Here is a 21,053-nt window from a genome sequence, read left to right as displayed (position 1 = left end):
TGAGAATGAGACAGGCTGCTGTTGAAGTCCATTTTCTGGGAGCTCTAATACTGATACAGCACACAATCTCCAAGAAGAATTGAAACAAATAACCTGACCTTTGTTCTCTGGATCTGAAGCAGTTACTGCTCCCAGAGACTCTGACAAAATCCCGCTCAGGGTTACTGTTGTTATTTGTTTCACCAAACCTCTAATTTTCCAAGGAACAATGGTATTATTATTTTCTTCCTAAGGTACAATGTTAATTTGGACATTTCTTCAGGCCTTCTCACCTTGATCATGCTTTCAGCAGAATTAATCATTTTTCAGAAATCAGTTTTCTTCCAGGGAAACAATGGAGCAGAAAAGAATGGGTGACCTCAGCCTTTATCAATTCATAGTCCCTGACTCCACTGAGGGACATGTGTGGTCTCAATCACACTGGTCAGTAACTATGTCCAGTACAAATTAAGTCAAAAAGTAATGACATTCTGAAAAGTGATTTCATGTTCCCCTTTACCTGTTAGCTCTAGCTTATCTCTGGAACTGTCCTTCCATCCTGATGATCTGTGGCTGCATAGGTATTGAGGAAATATAGTGCTATTCCCAGTAATTTAATCCTAGGTATGTGACCTCCCATTGAGCACAGGAAGCTCCAATATCAGTCTAAATCCTTTGGAAGTTTTTTCTGCAATTACCACTTCTCTTCTATATCCCAATAGGATCTGGTGCTCACTCCAGGACTTCAGTGAGACTGGGATATCCAGAAATTGGGATCTTTCACAAAATGGTGAAGGTCCATCCATAAGTAGTATACAAGGAGCTGGGCACCAGTGTCTACAAACTTATTCCTAACTACTTGGTAGACTGAGAGCAGAAGGATAGTGCTTCCAGGCAAGCCTGAGCAAAGTGTTTGTGAGTTCCAATGTCAACTAATAGCTAGACATGTTTGAGCACACTTGTCATTCTAGCTACATAGTTGGTTGAGATTTGGAGAATGGTATTTCTAAGCCAGACCAGGCACAATGCTTGTCAGACCCCATATTAGTGGAAAAAAATCTAGGCATGGTGGTGAAAGCCTGTCACCCCAGCTTTTGCAGGAAGCATCAAATATGAGGATCATGGTCCATACCATCCTGGGCAAAAAAGGCTGGAGGTGTGGTTCGAGCAGTAGAGCACCTGCCTAGAAAGCATGAAGCAGAGTCCCTCCATAAGAAGGGGATATGGGGAGTGTAGCAGAGAATCAGAGAGTTGCAGGGGCTGTGTCCTCACTCTGGTGTTTCAGGAAGAAAATTCCAGGAGCACAATGACCTGAACGCCTTACGCTTCTCCCTGCAGAAGTTTCTCAATAAAGGACTTCATGGAAATGACACATCAAAAACTCATTCACTGTTCCTTCTCCATCCCATACCCAGTATTGGGTATTTGAAATGACTTTACATAATGGTGAGAGTTATACTCTCTGGAGTTTTCTGAGCTGAACAGTTTGGAACCTTTTATCCTGCATTGTCTTTGAATGCCAAGTAAATCTCTGCTGTTCTACTACCTTGAGTTTTTCCTTTATGGATTACTTCAAAGTTCATTTAATCAATATTTCAACTTTCCAACATTTGTGGATATGGAGCAATAGCACAGAAGGTTTTGAAAGAGGAAGATATGTGAATTTTTCCTCCTGAGAACACAGTAAAATCACTACTGAAGTAGTGAAAATTATCAGACTCAACTCTATTGCAAGGAAGAAATCAACTTACACATTTGCTTCATCCAGAGAAAGATGGAGAAAGAATGTGGCATCAGAAAATGACTTTCACAGCAAATTCTAGTTAGTGAGATAACTGAACAATCACTCCGTAAATCACACTGAGAAAGGTGTATTCCTACCAATGAACAAGGAAACAAATTTCACTTGTAAGGAAAAAATTTAATTAACGGAAAATATTTCTGAGGAAGAAAAAATATTGATCATTTGACACAAAAAATTGAATTAGCTGTGCAAATATAGTCATGGGACTAAAGAAAAAGAATTTAAAGACACTGGGAAAAGCATTCCAGAAATATAAAAAAGACACAGAAATTAGAAAAAAAATATAAAATGTTTTGAAACTAGGAAGGGTAAGAGCTAAAATAAAGGAAAGTCCCTCAAGGAGTTCATCAGCAGTGTTGAGCAGGCAGAAGAATCATCAAATCATTTGAAAAAAATGTTAATTCAGGCCTGGGAACTTAGATAAGCACTTGCCCAGCAAAATACTACACACCAGGTTTAAGCAACACCACTGCCAAATGGATAAATGAATAAATATAAAATAAATAACCATCGAAAGAATGACACAATAATTGAAATCTCACCAAAAAAAGAAAACAAATGAAAAAAATTGTTGATGTATTTTTAAACAGGTATGAATATGAAATATTATGATCAGTTGTAGGTGATTTAAGAAGGAGAATAAGAAAATGTCACAATGAAACCCCTTGTATAGCTATCATATTCTTACAGAAATGTTCAAAAACAATGAACAACATCTGAGAGACTTACGGGGCTCTGTTAAATATACAAACATAAACAATATTTGTATTTCACAAAAAGAGTAATGAGGGGAAAAAAACATGATGTAAAAATGCAGTGGTTGAAAAATTATCCAAAATAGGGAAAGCCACACTACAAAGTGTTCTAGTTCCAGAATACTCTTCCTCCAGTTTCCTATTCTTTCTCAGAAAAATATATGTTAGTGACTGGGATCAAAAACCCAAGTTCTTGCCCTTCTGTAGGATTCCCTAAAGGACCTCCAGCTCCCACCTCCTTCTCCATATGCTGGGTGCTCAACTGCCATACCATGAAGACTCTGCCTACACCTGACCAGTTGCTGCCTCCTCACTGCTGTCCAGACAGCCTGTGCTTCAGCTTTCCATCTCAATATCTTTCACCAGACATCAAACAAGGAACACCTGTAACCAACATGTGCCATTAATTGAATTTTTTGACTTTTCCCCACCCATAGAGATTCAGCTTCTCTCCTGAATTTCCAGTGCCAGACCCTTCATTGCATTTCATTTATTTTTTGATGGTCTTGAGGTTTTTGAACTCAAGGCCATATACTTGGTTGGCAGATATTTTACTTCTTCAGCCACAGCTCAGGTGAAATTCCTTTCAGTACTATAAATGAAAAAGTCTCTAGCGTATTGGGGATTCAGTGATACTAAAGAGTTGAGAAAGATACTCCCCCAAGGTGAATCCAGAAACTTCAGAAACAGTTGCCCATATCTACTCAGTGATGCAGTAGATTCACATCTGCATGAGAGAGTTCTAGAACCGAATCACTTTCACTTCTGCTCTCCCCGTTCTGTGCAAAAGTAATTCTTTCATTCATCCAACTACAAATGTATGTACGATCCATTATAGGAAAAACAACTTAGCCCATTAAGTGCTCTCCAGGTAAGGGACCCTATCTCCCATTTGTCAGTTGGAAAGCCATCTGTTTCCATGAGACACAGTATCTCTAAATTAAGGTTATTATGATAACCATGCCCCATACTATATTATAAAATTACTCCACAAACAATGGAAATAATACTAGCGTTTTTTTTTACCAGAGGATGCAAGATGTTTTTTGTCTTCTAGCCTCATTATTTATCTTTTTTGATTTCTTACAAAAATACACAAAACTGTCAGGTAGAGATGAATCAACTTGGGTTGTAATACATTTTTACATAGAAGCAATGCTAGGAATCTCTGTATAGCTATCCTTATCTCAACTAGCAAAAACGCTTTGTCTTTCTTCAAAGCATTTATTTTCTGTCTTCTCTTTAACAAAATAGAGATAAGGGCAGAACAGCTTTGCCTGGAAGTGAGGCAGAGTGGGGGTCAAGGGGGAGAAATGGCCCAAACAATGCATGTGCATCTACATAAATGAATAAAAATATATGCAAATAAAATTTAACTGCTGTGCACACATCTCATATAGGATCCCATTTCATGATGGACATCTGTGTTTTGAGTACATGTAGATGGTGCAGAAAACACTGAGCAATGAAGCCAGCCTCCATGAGTAAATGTTCTGCAAGGTAGGGGAAATTCTATACATATCTGATTATTCAAATTAATTAGAAGTTAAGTGATTATTCACCAACAAAATGTTAAATGCAGAGTTCAAAATGTGTCATGTAATCATACAGATTCTAATATTCAATTGCTCACCTAACAATCTCACAACTGTCATAAATGGAAAAACTTGATAAAAAATGACTTGTGAGCTCAGGGTCAACAACAGAGACTATTGTCCTCTGAGAGAAGAAGAAGAAGGAAAGAAATAAATATCAAAAATGTATGTACCAATCTGAACTACACTATATACTTTGTGGCAAACCTTTCTTTATCAATTAGTACAAATCAATTAGATAAAAATAGAGACTAGAGATAGAAGAAAACATAAATTTATGTGCAAGACTTGGAATCCATTCATTATTTCACAAAATGAATTGTGGGTAAATATATGCATATTATAAAATGATTATTAATGGGTTTTTTGCAACCATTCTTTTGGGCTGATGAGATTTTAAGTGATTATCTATATATGTTTTAACATATACTATAGACAGGGAAGTAGAAATTAAGGAAATTATATACAAGCTGTCAAAATCTTATTACTTGGGAATTTGATCAGGGGTGTGTTACCCAATAGAATGACATAGTAGCAGAAACCAGCTGGGTTATCAGGTGACGTCTTTTTCCTGTAACAATATGGAGGTGCTCTTGACTGAAAAATAGGTCCTAAACAGATGTTCAATAGACTGTTTTGTAGACTATATTACACTGTTGCTGGGCCCTGTACCCCCTAACAGGTAATACACATCTGAGGCCTCTCTCTTTTCATCCTTGCCACAGCATGTGTTTTTTCCCAGGACTTCCACTGGAGAATGCAAATTTCAACCTCCTGTCTCTGCAGAGTGAGCTGAACTCTAGCACCAAGCTCAGAGAGAAGCTGCAGCAGTCTGATGAAAACACATTTGCAAGAATATCCCCTCCTCTGCAGAGGGTGGGAAAGAAAATATGTCCAGAGGCAGCCAAGTCTCATTTGATGATGAGGGTGCTGCGTCTACCATGGCCTGGACTCCTCTCCTCCTCTTCCCTCTTTGTCATTGACCGTATAAAGACAGTCTTTAGGGAGCACCTTTCAATTTAGTCTGCATCAAATGTTAAGGCTCATAAGCCATGGGTTGAAGTTGAGTAAGTGGAAATTTTACTCTGGTGACTACTTCATCTCAAATTTATCTCTGCACATTTAGGTTTAGTGTCCTACTTTTGCCGACTCAGCAAGCCTCCATCTCTGAATTTCCAGTAGCATCTACTAGACTTACATGCATCCTGAGAAGTGGCTTCATTATTGGAAGCTATGGCATCTGTATACCAATAGAAGCCACAAAGACCTCCCAGGTGTCTCTTACTCTACTCTTCCACTCAAATAAGCATCAGGGCTCTGGAGTCCCCAGACGTGGCTCTGGAGTCCCCAGAAGCATCTTTGGGTCCAAAGACACCTTAGCCAATGCTGGGATTCTGCACAACTAGCAGATTCAACCTGAGGATGAGGCTGAATTTTACTGTATGACTTGGCACAATGCTGTTTTTACAGTTTTGCAGGATGAAGGGGAAGTGGGGAGAAACTTGGTCATCTTAGGTGCTGGCATCTGCTAGTTATTTTGTTGATGTGAAAATACATTAATTTTTACAATTGTAAAACTGTTCTCCATACTAAATTTCTTTCCTTTTGTATCAGACATAATTGTAAATATTTGAGAATTATCCTTCAGTGAATGTATTCACAGTAGAGCTTAATTCTGAATATAATTCCTTTGATGTATGATCCTAATTTCATTCAAACCCAGAAGACAACCTCTTGTGAAGTTTCTCATTCAGTCATTGAATTACCAGAGGTGGCTCCCATATTCCAGGGCCTCCTTTCCAGCTTTGGGACTCCACAATGGCTCATAAATGACACCTTTCACCCTTCTAGTGCCAAAACATGGAGAATACAAGGTCTTCTTAGTTTTAGTTTTCCACAAAAAAGAAATTTCACGAAGGAAAAGAGTTCAGTGTCATGTTTATGAGATCAAAAACCACAGCTCTTTCCCTGGACTGGCTTAGAACTGTGATCCTTGTGGTCTCTGTCTCCCAGTATGGCTAGGATTACAAGCGTGAGCCACGAGGCACCACCTAGAAATTATTAATTAGAATCGAAATTTATTGATTTATTAGCCAATTTTTTATAAAGTCACTATAACCCCTTGATAAGAACCTGCTGTTAAGGAACCAGGACAGAAATAATGAGGTGCAGAATCTGAGGGGAGGATGTGAGCTGAAAAGGGAAACAATTAGTGTTGATGTCCCAGGGGAAGGGAGGATCCTCAGCAGGCAAGAATTTCAGAGGCCGAGAGTGATGTGGTCTTTGTGACTGTCAGTAGGTGTGTCCTCACAAGGATTAAGGTTCTTGTGAAATATTTTTTTCTCTGCTATACATTCACAGGCCAGAATTTAAGCTGTTGCAAATGAAAAATTCTCCATGTGATTTTAGAACGAATATTCACATGAATCACCATCTCACAGAGAAGAGTCCATCTGCAGCAAAGCTCATGATTGCTGATTATTTCTGTTTATTTTGAATTTAAGCTTCTGAGTTGTTTCAGGGGGAGATAGAAAATATGAAACTTGACTTTATGATCTAGAGAATGGGAAAGGAACATGGATAAGTACCCTGGGGAATGTGGCCAGTAGTATAGATTGGAGTCAAAGTGAAGAAAATGGAGAAGAAGACACTGAACCTCCCCATTCTGAGTTTAAGAAACCCCAGTAGCAGGATGGTGGTGGGTCCATTCTGAGCATTCAGGATATCAAATGCACTGGATAATTCTGGGGATGTCTAACACCATTAAATATAATTCAAATTAACTATGGAATGTAAGATAAGCATCATGAATACTCTAAACATGGAGACCAAAATCTGCAGTATGGTACAGGACATTACAATTTTAAGCCCAAAGGAAGTCCACATGTAATTTTAGTGTAATAAACAGTGAGAAAAGAATGAGCAGAGTTTTGGGTTGATATCTACAGAAAAGATACTTCTACCCTAAATGAAGTGGTTGGTGGAGGCAAGAATGTATGTGACGCTTTGGACTTGATTCTTACACAACATGGCTTGTGATGAGTTCTATAGCCACAAAAGTTTGATTGGTCTGGACTGACTGCACTTTATCAAATATTAAAACAAATAAGTTAGCTAAATCCTGGAATATGAAAACATCACTCATTTAATGGAGATAGTTGAATCTTCTGGCTAATTTAAAATAGATGGAACATTTAAATATGTGCACATTGCACTTATATTCATAAGTGATGTGATTTTTACAGCATAATTTTCAGGTAAACTAAATTATATCTTGTCACATATATATCCATTTGCAAATGCTCTTCACAGGGGTACTGATTCTGGGAGTGAATAAATATAGTAATTGTGAAAATGGAATACATTGCATTAGAACCAGTCCCTGGGTTAGTGAAGAGAGGCGGGGACTTGGTGAGTTTCAGGAAGCAGCTGGCCTCTCAGGTCTCTGTTCCATAGGGAGTTGTGTGTACTGACCAGCAGGGTGTTCTGTAGGACGGTGCTTTGGTCCTTGCAAAGCTGCTCAGTATGTACCATTCATTCTAAGACTTCTTGGCATAAGGGCTAGTCCTGTGCTCAATGAAGGAGACAAATGCTAGAGTGCCTTGAGCAAGGATCTTAGATGTTTCTCAGCAGATACTTCCTCTCAGTCTTCTTTTAACAGAGACAACAAATCCTCTCCCTCGGCCTGCACTTGCACTGAGCTCTATACCTGTGCTCAGGGAAGGCTAAGGCAGTCAAAATGGAAATGCAGTTCCATGCAGGATCACTCTTCTTTCAGTGAATGAAATAAATGAGGACTGTGTTAGCTTAGCCAAATATAGGGAGCATGGTGCTGTGTCCACTATGGCCTGGACTCCTATCTTCATCTTGATCCTGTCACTACACAGGTATGTTTATGTCTAAGAAACACAGGTTGACCCATTGTCTGATTTTGTATTTTCTGGCTCAGAAGACTTTACCCTGGTTCCTAGTCATTTATCTATGTGTGTTTGTGTTTATCTATGTGTGTTTGTGTTTGTAAGGTTTATCTCCCAACCTGTGCTGATTCAGCTTCTCTCCCTCTCTGCTTCTCCTGGATCATCAGCCAAACTCACCTGCAATTTTTCTGTGTTCACTGGTGTAATAAGGAATCCCTTTTGGTCTCTCCTGAGCTACTAATTAGGCTCAATGAAAGACCTCTGAATCAAAATGTTCATCAGCCATTTCATGAGTTTTGCATGTCTCCGAGCTGCTGCATTCTGAGGATGTGACAGATGGTTGGTGCAGTCCATTTTATGGAAGCTCTAATACTGATACAGCACTCAATTCAACACAGAATCAAGACAAACATCTCCCATCTGTTCTCTGAATCTGAAGCAGTTCCTATCGCCCATGGCTGTACCCAAGTCTAGCTCAGGGATAATTTTTGCTGTTATCCTGATTTGATTTTCTTTTTTTTTTTTACAAGTCAGAGGATAATCTTTTAATAGTAAAAAAATACAAATCTCACATGCAATAATGTGTCTGCTACTTATTTAAAAAGTCAAAACTTTATGTATACACACACACGCACACATTTTTGTATACAGAGAAAATGTCTGAAAAGATAACCTCACAATGAAAACAGCTATGGCTGAGATGGGAGCTATGTGAGAATGCTTCATGCTTTCCAGCAATGGTCTGAATTTCTGGATGTACTGTACAGTTTGTGTAACTAATATAAACTTTTAAAAAAATCCTTCAAACAGTGAATCACAAGTCTTCCCAGAAGTGGAAATAACATACCTGTTAAATTATTTATATGTAATCTGAAAAGTAGATGTGATATAAAAGTTGGCCACATATTCAAATCCTACACTTTAATAATTTTTCCCAATTGTCTTTTGGAGAATTTGCAATATATATATATATTTAGGATTGCCCTTGAATTGCTTAACAAATAGACTTAAGAAAATAAACTAACATTTTTATAAAACTAACATATTTATAAAATAAAGTATCATTTTGAAAAATTTTCTTAATTTCTTTCATATTATCTAGCCTCAGACTTCATTAATCAAATATTTTATCTGAAAATGAATCATGTTCAGTATTTCCTTCTTAATCCACCAACATACAAAAGATAAGAAAAGCAGTAATTTGCAACACGTAATGACTTAATACACCAAAAACTATCTTACACATTTTTTTTTATTGGCAAATTTGCCACATAGGTCGTCTTACAATCCCATCAGGAAAAAAAAAGGGTATTTCTGTAAGAAATGCAAATGGTCAAAACCAACACACCTTCACTCTCTAGTAATCTAAATAAAATAATCAAGACTGTTTTCACCCATTGTATTTGCAATGAATTATAAAATGATACTACTGTTGGCAAGGACTTACTGGTACTTTTACACTTGCGTTGGTAGGACAAATAGTACAGATTTCTGAAGAACAATTTGATTACCAGTTATGAAATCCTTAAAATGCCATAATCATTTACTGCTTAACAATTCATTCTCATTAGAATTTCCTTGTTATGTATAAACAGAGGTAGTAAAAGTAAGCACAACTTTAAGAGAGTTTTATGGTTCCAGACAGAAGACTTACTAGCATGCTCACCTAAGCCAACATAGCTCTATGCCACATTTCTCCAACTCCCCTCTTAAACTGAGCAGAAGTAGAAAGAACCAAAGGAAAACATGTTGAACTCTTACTGCTCCTGAGCATTTAATTCCTTCAAACAGCACAGCATCTGAAAGGTCATCTTTTCATGATACCAGGAGAAAAAGGGTGTGGAGAAAAGGGAGGGAAGGAATCCTGCTCTTTTGCAAATCCTACCCTCCATTACAGGGAATAAAGAGGCACTGACTTTCCAAGCAAAGGAACCGAGTGCGACTGTATTAAATCTTATTTAAAGATTTCCTATAGAGTTTATTTAAAGTTCTTCAATTAGTGATTTAAGATGGTTTAGGTGATATTCTTCTATGAGGGATTCTGCTTGATTCACAGCTTTTATTTTCATCAGAATGAGAATGATTTTTTTTACTTCATTCCTGAATTCACTTCTAGATAATTTATGTGCAGACTGTAATAAAAACTGAATGAAGTTTTCTAGCTGGGGAATAGATGTCCTCATAGAATTTTCAAACCAGTTTTCTGGTAGACACGTTGCCACCTGGCAGCACTTTAACAACATCTGGTCCAGGTACGGCATTAAGAAGAGCTATAATAAGGTAGCGATTTAGCAGCTTCTCTAGTCCTAGCTCTCGCAAGGTGTCATCTGGGAGGAGTCCATTCCAAAGAACAGTATTTCGGAAGAGCTTTAGAGCTGACCAGAACCGCCTTTCTTGGAACTTTGAATGTGATGATGTTTTGTCTTCTACAGCACTTTTTGGATATAGTGGAATAAAAACATCATCTTCTATTGCCTTCTTAATTCTTGAAACAATGGATTTAAGTAAATCCTGCTTGCTTTTACTAACTTCATTTTCACAAGTGAAATGCTCTTTAAGGACCACTCTGCAGTGTGTTATTAAACTTGTTGTCTGTAAGGTTGACAATGGATCCCAAATGAATTCAACAAAATCTGTAAGTTGAGGAATAATTGTTTTGTTGATGACAGCAGACAAAATTTTTTCATCAGGACTACTGTCCTTCTTTGTATCTTCCACACTGCTATCCATAAATTCTTCTATAGATGTGAACCATGGCATCTGTTTTAAGCCTACGGAATCCAACTTAAGAGGATTACAAGAAAGCAACTGAACTCTTATTAGTGGATTTAAAAGCTTTGGTATACATAAACCAACAAAAGCTTCAGAATAAGAATCGGGAAACGTTTCTCACCATTGCTGAAACTTCAATAAAATATTCTGGATGTTACAAAAATCATCATGCACATCTTCAAAAACTTTCTTACAATCTTGTAAAATATCACCTTGGCTTTTTTGGAAATCAGTCATCTCCAGAGAAGACAGCTCATCATCACTGGATGTCCCTTCTTCATGGTTATGATTCCCAGAGAGTGACCTTGCTTGTCTTCTTTGTGACCTTTGAGATTCAATCTCTTCCAAAATTCTTTGAGCTTTTTCATCTACAGCCAAGCTTCCATTTGTTGAGATCTCAGCTTTACGTGATAACTGCTGTAAATACGTTGATTCATGTTTTAATTCGTCTTGCCTGCGTTTCATAAAGGTCACAGCTTGTTTTAAAAGGAGTGCGTGCATGGATGATTCTATTTCCTGGATAGTGGAAATCTTTTCATTAAGACAGTCTATTAAATTTTCCACATAATGGCAAACAAGAAGCATAGAGAGACAAAGAAAAAGGTTGGAACAACATACTCCTTTCAAAGCCATGCTCCAGTGACCTACTTCCTCTAACCAGGTCTACCTCCTAGTTTCTACTACCTTCCAATACTGCCATCAAATTAGGAATCCATCAGTGTATTAATCCACTAATTAAGCCAGAGCACTCATGATCTTATCACCTCTCAGTGATTGGATCTATCCATTGAGGTCCAAACTCTCAATACCTGAGCCTTTGATGGGGAACACTTCATATCCAAATCAGAACATATGCTGTTTCTTATGATAAATAACATGTAATACAGTATACTAATAGACTTTGAATATCTGCAATAGTCTTTAAAACAACCTTAGTGTATAGAGTAGAAAGCAGATTAACAGTGCACCCAAGATCACTCAGCTAATGAGTGGTGAAGATGGAGTTCTAGCTCAGGTTGGCAAAACTCAAGAGCTTACGTGGGTTCTTAAGGTTGTCAGTGCACTATCATTATGAGGATATGATGGAGGCACATTCTATGATTTATTGAGGAATAATTTTTTCAGGGGTTTTGAGTCTTGAAAGGTAGAAAGAGAACAGATTGTAAATTAGAGTAAAAGCAAGATGACTTTAATCCCTTTTTATTTAACTGCACTTTTACCTTATTGAAGCATGATTAACATGTAAGAGGCTGTGGACATTTAATACATACAACTTGGAGATAAGTGTACACCCATGAAATCATCTTCATGATCAACGTCACTCACTATCCATCACCTACAAAAGTTTCCTCCACCTTTGCTTGGTTTTGTTGTTGTTTGTTTGTTTTGTGGTTTATTTTCTTTTCTCATAAGAGCACTTAACCTAAGATCTACCCTCTTGACAAAATTTTAAGTATAAAACACAGTATTATTAATCGCAGTACCTATGTTGTACAATAGATCTCCAAACAGATTTATCTTGTATAACTGAAATTTGTACCGTTTGACCAATGCCTCCCCATCTGCAAAAAAATAATAAATAAAACTTAACACTTGCTGAACACAGTGAACAACTTCGTCATTAACCTAGAAGTATAGAAATTATTTCCTAACCACACCTCTAGTTTCAATGCAAATGTGAAGTGAAGAGGAATCTGTGTGTGGCCTCTTTGTTCTGTCTGAAAACAATTATTGTTGCATGTGAATAGAAAATTCATTATGTTAATGCATTTACTAATGAGAATGAATTTCCAATTAAGTTATTTCCTAATGAAAACAAACGTATTCTTTCACTATGTTTTATCTTCTTCTTTTCCAAGCTTTTTTGAGAAGAATTGAAGTTTCTTAGAAGTTTATGTGGCTCTAAGTATGTTGGATCCACATTCTAAGATACTGGAAGCCTTGAATAAATGTGAGTTATTAAAGTATAAAAAAATAAATAAATAAAAAAATAAATTTTCCACATAAGTTTTCATGCTCCTGTAGAATTTGTAACTTAGAGCGTGATTGGATGAACTCTCCAGGTTCTGGATTGTACTCGTTGAGCTCTCGATATTTTGCACGCACTTTTCATATCCTCTCTGGAGTGAGCAATGAGCATCCTGTAGTAATGTTAACCTTGTATTTAATTGCTTCTTTATAATTTCTAAATGTAGTGGTGGAAATGAAATGGATGTATCAAACTTCGTCACTGCTTGAGAACGGTCTATGAATTTTCCCTCTATGCTTTTAACTGCTTTCCTCCTCATTTGCTGCTGTTCCCAAATATCTTGATTTTCATCTTCCTGACTCTCTTCACTTGTTTCTTCATTTCTGCTAGCTGTTTCTTCAGCCATTCTTTGGCTAAGTGTTTGAAGCTTTGGGGCAAACGGTATTCACTTTTCATAGTCATCAGGATCACCCTCAGCATCGTCATCACTGCTGCCCTTCCTATTCTTGGTGGTGGATGTATGTTTTACATCCAAAGCAATATAGTCATCTTGGGCCCTGACCAATCCACGTTTTCTGCAGATTGCTTGAACAAAAGCTGCATCAGGGATCTTAACTATGGATGAAAATTCTTTTTCTTCCAGAGAGCTAGAGCTGTCAGAGGATGAAGTCTGATCCTCTTTACTTTCTGAGGAGTGATGTGTCTCATCCTCTTCATCTGTTGGAAGATCAACCATTCTGCATTCTGGGGCACCCGAGCCACCGTCCACATGCAGAGAACTCGCCCAGACCCAAGCCTGCCCCGAGGGCCCCGGGCATGGTGAGGCCGTCCCGCTACCTCTGCTGGCCCCAGGACTCGGCAGACTGGTCCCTCGAGCCATCGCTAACACTGGAGTCAGCTTGGAGCTGCCGAAAAGTCCTCCATGGCCTGTGAGCCATGATTCAAGGTCCCCCCGCCCCACGTGCATTCACTTTCATTCTCTGCGCAGCCAACCCAGAACTTCGGCATTGCCCCCTGCCTGATTTCATTTTCCAAGGATAAACAGTATTAAAATGTCTTTCTCTTCTTCAAGTATAACATTAATTTGGACTTTTGCTATCACCATTTCACCCTGATCATGTTTCCCTGGGACAGTTTTCCTTTAGTGATGTGATGGAGCTGGAAGGAGGTGCTTGATCTCAACTAATATCAATTCACAGACTATACTCCATTCAGACACGTGGGTCTTCTCAAACCTACTGTTCAGTAACCATGTCAGTATAAATTAAGCCACAGGCATTGATCTGCTCAGGAGCACTTTTCCTTTCCTTTTCTTGTTAGGTCCAGTCTGTGTCTGCAGCTGTCCTTCTGTCTTGGTGCTAAGAGAAAGCAGGTCCATGTGACTACAGGGGCGTTGAGTCAATGCAGTGTTATCTGCAGTAGGTTGATACTGTGTCTGTGACCTCTCACTGAGCACTGGAACCTCAAATCTCAGGCTCAATCCCTTGGAGTCAGGCTCGGAAAGTACTACTTCTCTTCTGGACCCCAAAAGTATCTTCTGTTCATTCCAGGACTTCAGTGAGGCTGGTGCACCCAAAGACTTGGAACTTACTCAAAATGACAAAGATCAATCCAAAAGGCATAAATGAGAAGATAGGCACTGATGGCTCACAACTGTAACCCTAGCTACTCAGGAGGCTGACATTGGGAAGATTGTGGTTTCAGTTTAGCCTGAGAAAAATTCATGACACTCCACCTGAACCAACAGCTAGGCATGGTGAGGCACACTTATCCCAGCTACATGAGAGGATGAAATTGGGTGGATGGCATTTCCAGCCCAGGCACAAAAGTCTGTGAGACTGCCATATCGCTGGAAAAAAGCTGGGCATGGTGGTGCATAACTGCCATCCCAGCTAAGGCAGGAGGCATAAACTAGGAAGTTCATGGTACTTGCTGGTCTGGGCAAAAATTAAGTACCTATCTAAAATAATATATACGGTTGGATGTGTTAGTCATGCAGTAGTGTAACTAACTGCCTAAAAAACATGAATCAAAAGGGGGGAGGCAATAGTAGGAGGTTCATTAATATACATAGGTGTATGTTAGGCAAGGCAGGTTCCTGGCACTTTTAACAAAATCACATACACCTTGATCTTAAAAGATAAACCTACCTGTATTATCAATCCAGTTAGTAATTTAGTATGGGAAGAGGGACATATAGAAAGGAGCAAACACCCAGTGTGAAATGAGGCTAGACTTTGTGAGGAAACACAAATAACAGGTTGTTGCTCACCAAGAAACATGGTGTATAATACATGATTTAACCAAAACGTTACATTCTCTGAGAGAGAGAAGGAGAGCAAGGAGATTGTCTCTGTTTCACCTTCAGCTGAGTCAGTTGAAGTGCCATGCTTGCCTCAACAGCTCGTCCCAGGACCAGGTCATTGGAGGATTCACCGCTCTGCTGAGCTGGACCTAGGACAAGCTTTGGGGAGTTGGATGCTAATTTTGTTTCAATAGCTAGATGTGAGGATGCCCAGGAGCCTTGGATTCTATGGCTATTTTCTGAACAAAGAAGTTGGAGGCAATGAGGACTCTATCCTACCTCTTCAGTTACCAGTTTTTACCCATAGCTAGAAAACTGTTCCCCAATAACCCTCAATGACGAGCCAAAGGGGAAGGGTAAATTTGCATAAATACTGAACACTAATGTCCAAAAGAAGCTGAGTGGGAATAAGTGAAGCCAGGTGGAGTACAGATGTGCTGTGAATTACTGGAGACACATCTCTAGAGCCCTCCACCGTGAAAAGGATCCCATTCATAATCTATCTCCTAACTCTCTACACAGGCGATCATCCTTGCGCTGTCCCAGGCATGGCTCTTTTAAGACTCTGAGCTGGCCCTGTCTCTAAGCATGACCTTAACATCGCACAAACTGATGAAGTGGTTACCTGGGAATATATAATCATACTCATCCACCCCTTTACTCTACTCTCTTGTAGGATCTCTGGCCTCCTACCAGCTTATTCAGTTTCCCTCAACATCAGTGGCCCTTGGGGAGACAGGCACTCTCCTCAGCTCTGGAGATGCACTGACAAAGAGACAAGCAGAGTGGTGTCAGAAGAAGACTGGCCACATTTCATTGTTAGTGACACACGAAGATAGTGAATTTCCTTCAGGGATTTCTGACAAATTCTCTGGGTTCACCACTGGAACAACAGCAAGTTCGCTACTGGAATCTATGATACACAGCAAAGGCAATCCTAAGAGAAAGTTTATAGCCATGACAGCATATGTCAAAAGGACAGAAAGATCTCAAATCAATGACCTAACACTACAGCTCAAACTACTAGAAAAACAAGAACAAGCAAATCCCAAAACAAGCAAAAGGAAAGAAATAATTAAGATAAGGGCTTAAATCATGAAATAGGAACAAAAAAGTAAAAATACAAAGAATCAATGAAACAAAAAGCTGGTTCTTTGAAAAAATAAATAATATTGACAGACCCCTGGCAAATCTGACTAAAATGAGGAGAGAAAAAACCCAAGTCAGTAAAATCAGAAATTCAAAAGGAGAGATAACAAATAGCATGGAAATCCAGGAAATCATCAAAGATTACTTTGAGAGCCTAGACTCTAACAAATTTGAAAATCTTGAAGAAATGGACAGATTTCTAGAAATTTACAACCACCCAAAACTGAACCAAGAGGATATTAATCACTTGAATAGATCTATAACACAAAAAGTAATTGAAGCTGCCATCAAGAGCCTCCAAAAAAGAAAAGTCCAGGACCTGACAGATTCACTGCTGAATTCTATCAGACATTTAAAGAAGAACTAATACCAACCCTCCTTAAACTGTTCCATGAAATAGAACTGGAAGGAAAACTGCCTTACACATTGTATGAAGCCAATATTGCTCTCATCCCAAAACCAGACAAAGACACCTCCAAAAAGAACTACTGGCCAATTTCCTTAATGAATACCAATGCAATAATCCTCAATAAAATAATGACAAACCAATCCAAAAACACATCACAAAGATCATTCACCATGACCACGTTGGCTTCATCCCAGGTATGAGGGGTGTTTCAACATACTCAAATCTATAAATGTAATACAGCACATCAATAGAAGCAAAGACAAAAGCCACTGATCATCTCAATAGATGCAGAAAAAGCCCTTGACAAGATCCAACACCATCATAATAAAAGCTCTAAGAAAACTAGGAATAGTAAAGGCTATATATGACAAACCGACAGCCAACATCATACTTAATGGTGAAAAACTGAAACCATTTCCCCTAAAATCAGAAATGAGTCAAAGGTGCCCACTGTCCCCACTCCTACTCAACCTAGTACTGGAATTTCTAGCCAGAGCAATCAGGCAAGAAGAAATCAAAGGAATACAAATAGGTAAAGAAACTGTCAAAATATCCTTATTTGCACACGATATGATCCTATACCTTAAAGACCCAAAAACTCTTAAACACCATAAACATCTACAGTAAGGTGGCAGGGTACAAAATCTACTTACAAAAATCATTAGCTTTTCTATACACTAACAATGAAGAAACTGAGAATGAATATATGGAAACAATTTCATTTAAAGTAGCCTCAAAACAATTAAATACCTAGAAGTAAATTTAACAAAAGATGTGAATGACCTCTACAAGGAGAATTACAAACTCCTGAAGAAAGAGATTGAGGAGGACTACAGAAGATGGAAAGAACTCCTGTTCTCATGGATCTGTAGAATCAACATAATAAAAAATGGCTATACTGCTGAAAGCAATCTACATGTTTAATGCAATTCCCATCAAAATCCCAATGACTTTCATCACAGAGATTGAAAAGTCTACTCTAAAGTTCATTTGTAAACACAAGAGACTGTGAATAGCCAAGGCAATACTCAGCAAAAAGAACAATGCTGGAGGTATCACAATACATGACTTCAAACTATATTACAAAGCAATAGCAACAAAAACAGCATGGTACTGGTACAAAAACAGACATGAAGACCAGTGGAACAGAATAGAGGACCAAGATATGAATCCACGCAACTATACACACCTCATTTTTGACAAAGGTGCCAAAAATATATGGTGGAGAAAAGACAGCCTCTTCAACAAATGTTGCTGGGAAAAGTGGTTACCCATCTGCAAGAAATTGAGAGTAGATCCATGTCTATCACCCTGCATTAGTATCAACTCAAAATGGATCAAGGACCTAAATATCAGACCAGAAATTCTGAAGTTACTATAGGCAGAACAGGAAACACTCTGGAAAAAATAGGTACAGGCAAAGACTTCCTCAATAGAAGCCCAGCAGCCCAGCAACTAAGACAAAAGATGAATAAATGGGACTTCATAAAATTTAAAAGCTTTTGCACAACAAAAGAAATGCTCTCTAAACTGAAAAGATCACCCACAGAGTCGGAGAAAATATTTTACAGCTATACATCAGACAAACAGCTGATAACCAGAATATACGTGGGACTTAAGAAACTAAACTCTCTTAAAATCAATGAACCAATTAAGAAATGGGCAACTGAACTAAACAGAACTTATTCAAAAGAAGAAATTCAAATCGCCAAAAAACACATGACAAAATGCTCACCATCTCTGGCCACAAAGGAAATGAAAATCAAAACCACACTAAGATTCCACCTCACCCCTGTTAGAATAGCCATCATCAAAAACACCACAACAGTTGTTGGCTAGGATATAGGGAAAAAGGAACCCTAATCCACTGCTGGTGGGAATGCAAGTTCGTGCAAACACTCTGGAAAAAATTTTTTGGATACTTCTTAAAAATCTAAATGTAGTCCTGTCATATGATCCAGCAATCCCACTCTTGGGGATATACCCAAAGGAATGCAATACAGGCTACTCCAGAGGCACCTGAACACATGTGTTTCTTGCAGCACTATTCACAATAGCCAAGATATGGAAACAACCAAGATGCTCCAATACTGACTAATGGATCAAGAGAATGTGGTACTTCTACACAATGGAATTTTGCTCAGCCATGTAGAAGAATGAAATCCTATCACTCACATGTAAATGGATGGAACTGGAGAACATCATTCTGAGCCAGGTCAGCCAGGCTCAGAAGACCAAAAATAGTATCTTCTCCCTCATATTCGGACTTTAGATCTAGGGCAAATGCAGCAATGTGGTTGGATTTGGATCACAAGATAAGGGGATAGCACATACAGGAGATATAGGTATAGTAAAAACCCAAAACATGAAAGCATTTGATGTTCCCACTCAAGAGGAACTAATACAGAAACCTTAAAATGACAGGTTATCATGAGCAGGGGATCAGGAACCAATGTAAAGATCAGTTAGAGCTGAATCAACATGGTTCATAACACATGGGTACATGAGAGCAATGTTAGGAATCTCTCACTATAGCTATCCATAACTCAACTAGCAAAAATGCTTTGTCTTCCTTATAATAGCTATGTCTTTTCTTCAACAAAATCAGTGGTAAGGGCAGAATTGGACCTGCCTGGAACTGAGGGGGAGGGCAAAGTGTGGAGGAGGGGGACAGGGTGGAGATATGACCCAAACAATGTATGCACATGTGAATAAATGAACAAAAAAGTAAAATAAAATAAAATAATTTTTTAAAAAAGAAACTATGTTGATGTCAAGTATCTACATTGATATTATTATAAGATGTTAGATTAGGGAGTCATTAAATGGAGTGCATCTGTCATTGTTCCTAAAATAAAAGTAGCCTGGGTCCCAAAGGATGTCAGGTTTTCTAAATGTTACATTTTAGACAAAAGTATAAAGATGACCTTAAAGCTATTTAAAAAGAAACAATACAAATGTTTAAAGGATTTGGACATGTCCACGTCCACCACTGGATTCCACCTATCTGTGCAGTGCTGGACAGGTACAGGTGGCCATACTTAGTTCAGAGTGAGGCTGAATTCTTCTCCACAACCTTTAAGGTGACCAAACTTTGGAGTCACCTAAGAATCAGGGAAGTTCCTGTTCTGAACTCTTCTGCCAGCAGGGGGAAGCAGAGTTACACTAGGAGTGGGGTGAGGGTGGGGGTAAACAGTCCTCTTCCCTTGAAGTGACTCTGCTAGTGACCTTACTTAAAATGTCTCAAGTCATACATGTGACACATAGTATCCTTGGTTGAGTGACAAGACTCTTATGGCTGGAAGGACTTCTGACTGACAACCAACCAGATCTCAGCCCTGTTGATGTCATAACCATGACACCTTCAAAGAGATCCAAGGAACTAGTGTGCTCGTTCCTAACACTTTAAACAAAATTACAAATAACTACATCCAAAATGATAAACAGTATGTATTCTCGAATCTTCTTTCAACATTAGTGTGAGAAAAGGTATATATAGAAAGGAACAGACACTAAGTCCTAGTAAATTGTCCTAGAGTTGGTGAGAAAGCCACAAAAGCAGGTTGTTGTTCACCAGGAAACAAGTCATATAATAAATGATTTTTCCAAAATGCTAATGACACAGTCTTATATTCTAATAAAAGTCCAGGAACAAACAAAAATTTAACTGGAGCTCCCAGAGAGCAGAAGTAGAGCCAGGTCCATGTTTCATCTTTGGTTGAGTAAGTTGAAGAACCATGTTTAGGTCATCAGTTCTACCCAGGGAAAGAGCCCTGCAGGTCAACAGCTCTGCTGAGCAGGATGCAGGACACAGCTTTGGACAGTAAGGTAGTGGTATTTGTTTCAATACTAGAGGTGACTGTGGAGAGGAGCTTTGGATTCCATGGCAGATTTTCTGATCAGAGAAGTTGTAGGACTCTCCCACTGATTTTCTGTCAGCAGTGCATACCCATATCCAGAAGAATATACCTCAATAGCCCTAATGTGGAGGCACAGGGGAGGAGTTAATTTGCATAAATACTGAGCAAACACAGCCCAAAGAACCTTAGAGGGAATAAGAGAAGATTGGTGGAGCAGAGCTATTTTGTGAATTCTCTGGAGGCCGTGTTCTAGAGCCCTACACCATGGCCAAGATTCCACTCTTAATCCATTTCCTCACTTTCTACATAGGTGACCATCCTAGAACTGTGACAGACTCAGCTTTCAAAGGACTCTGAGCTGGGCCTACCTCTTAGCATAACCCCAAGAAGGCACTGATTGGGAGGGTGGTAACCTGGGAATATGTAGTTATACTCATCCACTGGTCTACTTTCTTCTCTTGCAGGTTCTCTGGCTTCCTATGAGCTGATTCAGCCTCCCTCAGTATCAGTGGTTCTTGGAGAGACAGCAATCATCACCT

The 21,053-nt window shown here is 38.7% G+C and overlaps 2 protein-coding genes across 2 annotated transcripts in view; one reads left to right on the top strand and one right to left on the bottom strand.

Moving 5' to 3' along the window:
• Positions 1-21,053, top strand: part of LOC109684485 (immunoglobulin lambda-1 light chain-like) — a 524,269-nt gene that overhangs the window by 37,729 nt on the left and 465,487 nt on the right. The gene's annotated exons all lie outside the window — the stretch shown is intronic.
• On the bottom strand, positions 9,800-13,729 carry LOC109679647 (intron Large complex component GCFC2-like). The gene is given in 5 exon segments (XM_074061381.1): positions 9,800-10,285; positions 10,287-11,391; positions 12,831-13,586; positions 13,589-13,642; positions 13,645-13,729. Coding segments are annotated over 5 exon segments (2,253 nt in total). The 3' UTR covers positions 9,800-10,032.

Source organism: Castor canadensis, chromosome 18 (assembly GCF_047511655.1).
Source record: "Castor canadensis chromosome 18, mCasCan1.hap1v2, whole genome shotgun sequence".
NCBI lineage: Eukaryota > Metazoa > Chordata > Mammalia > Rodentia > Castoridae > Castor > Castor canadensis.
Note: the sequence above shows the minus strand (reverse complement) of the source record. Positions and strands in the feature narration are given on the sequence as shown.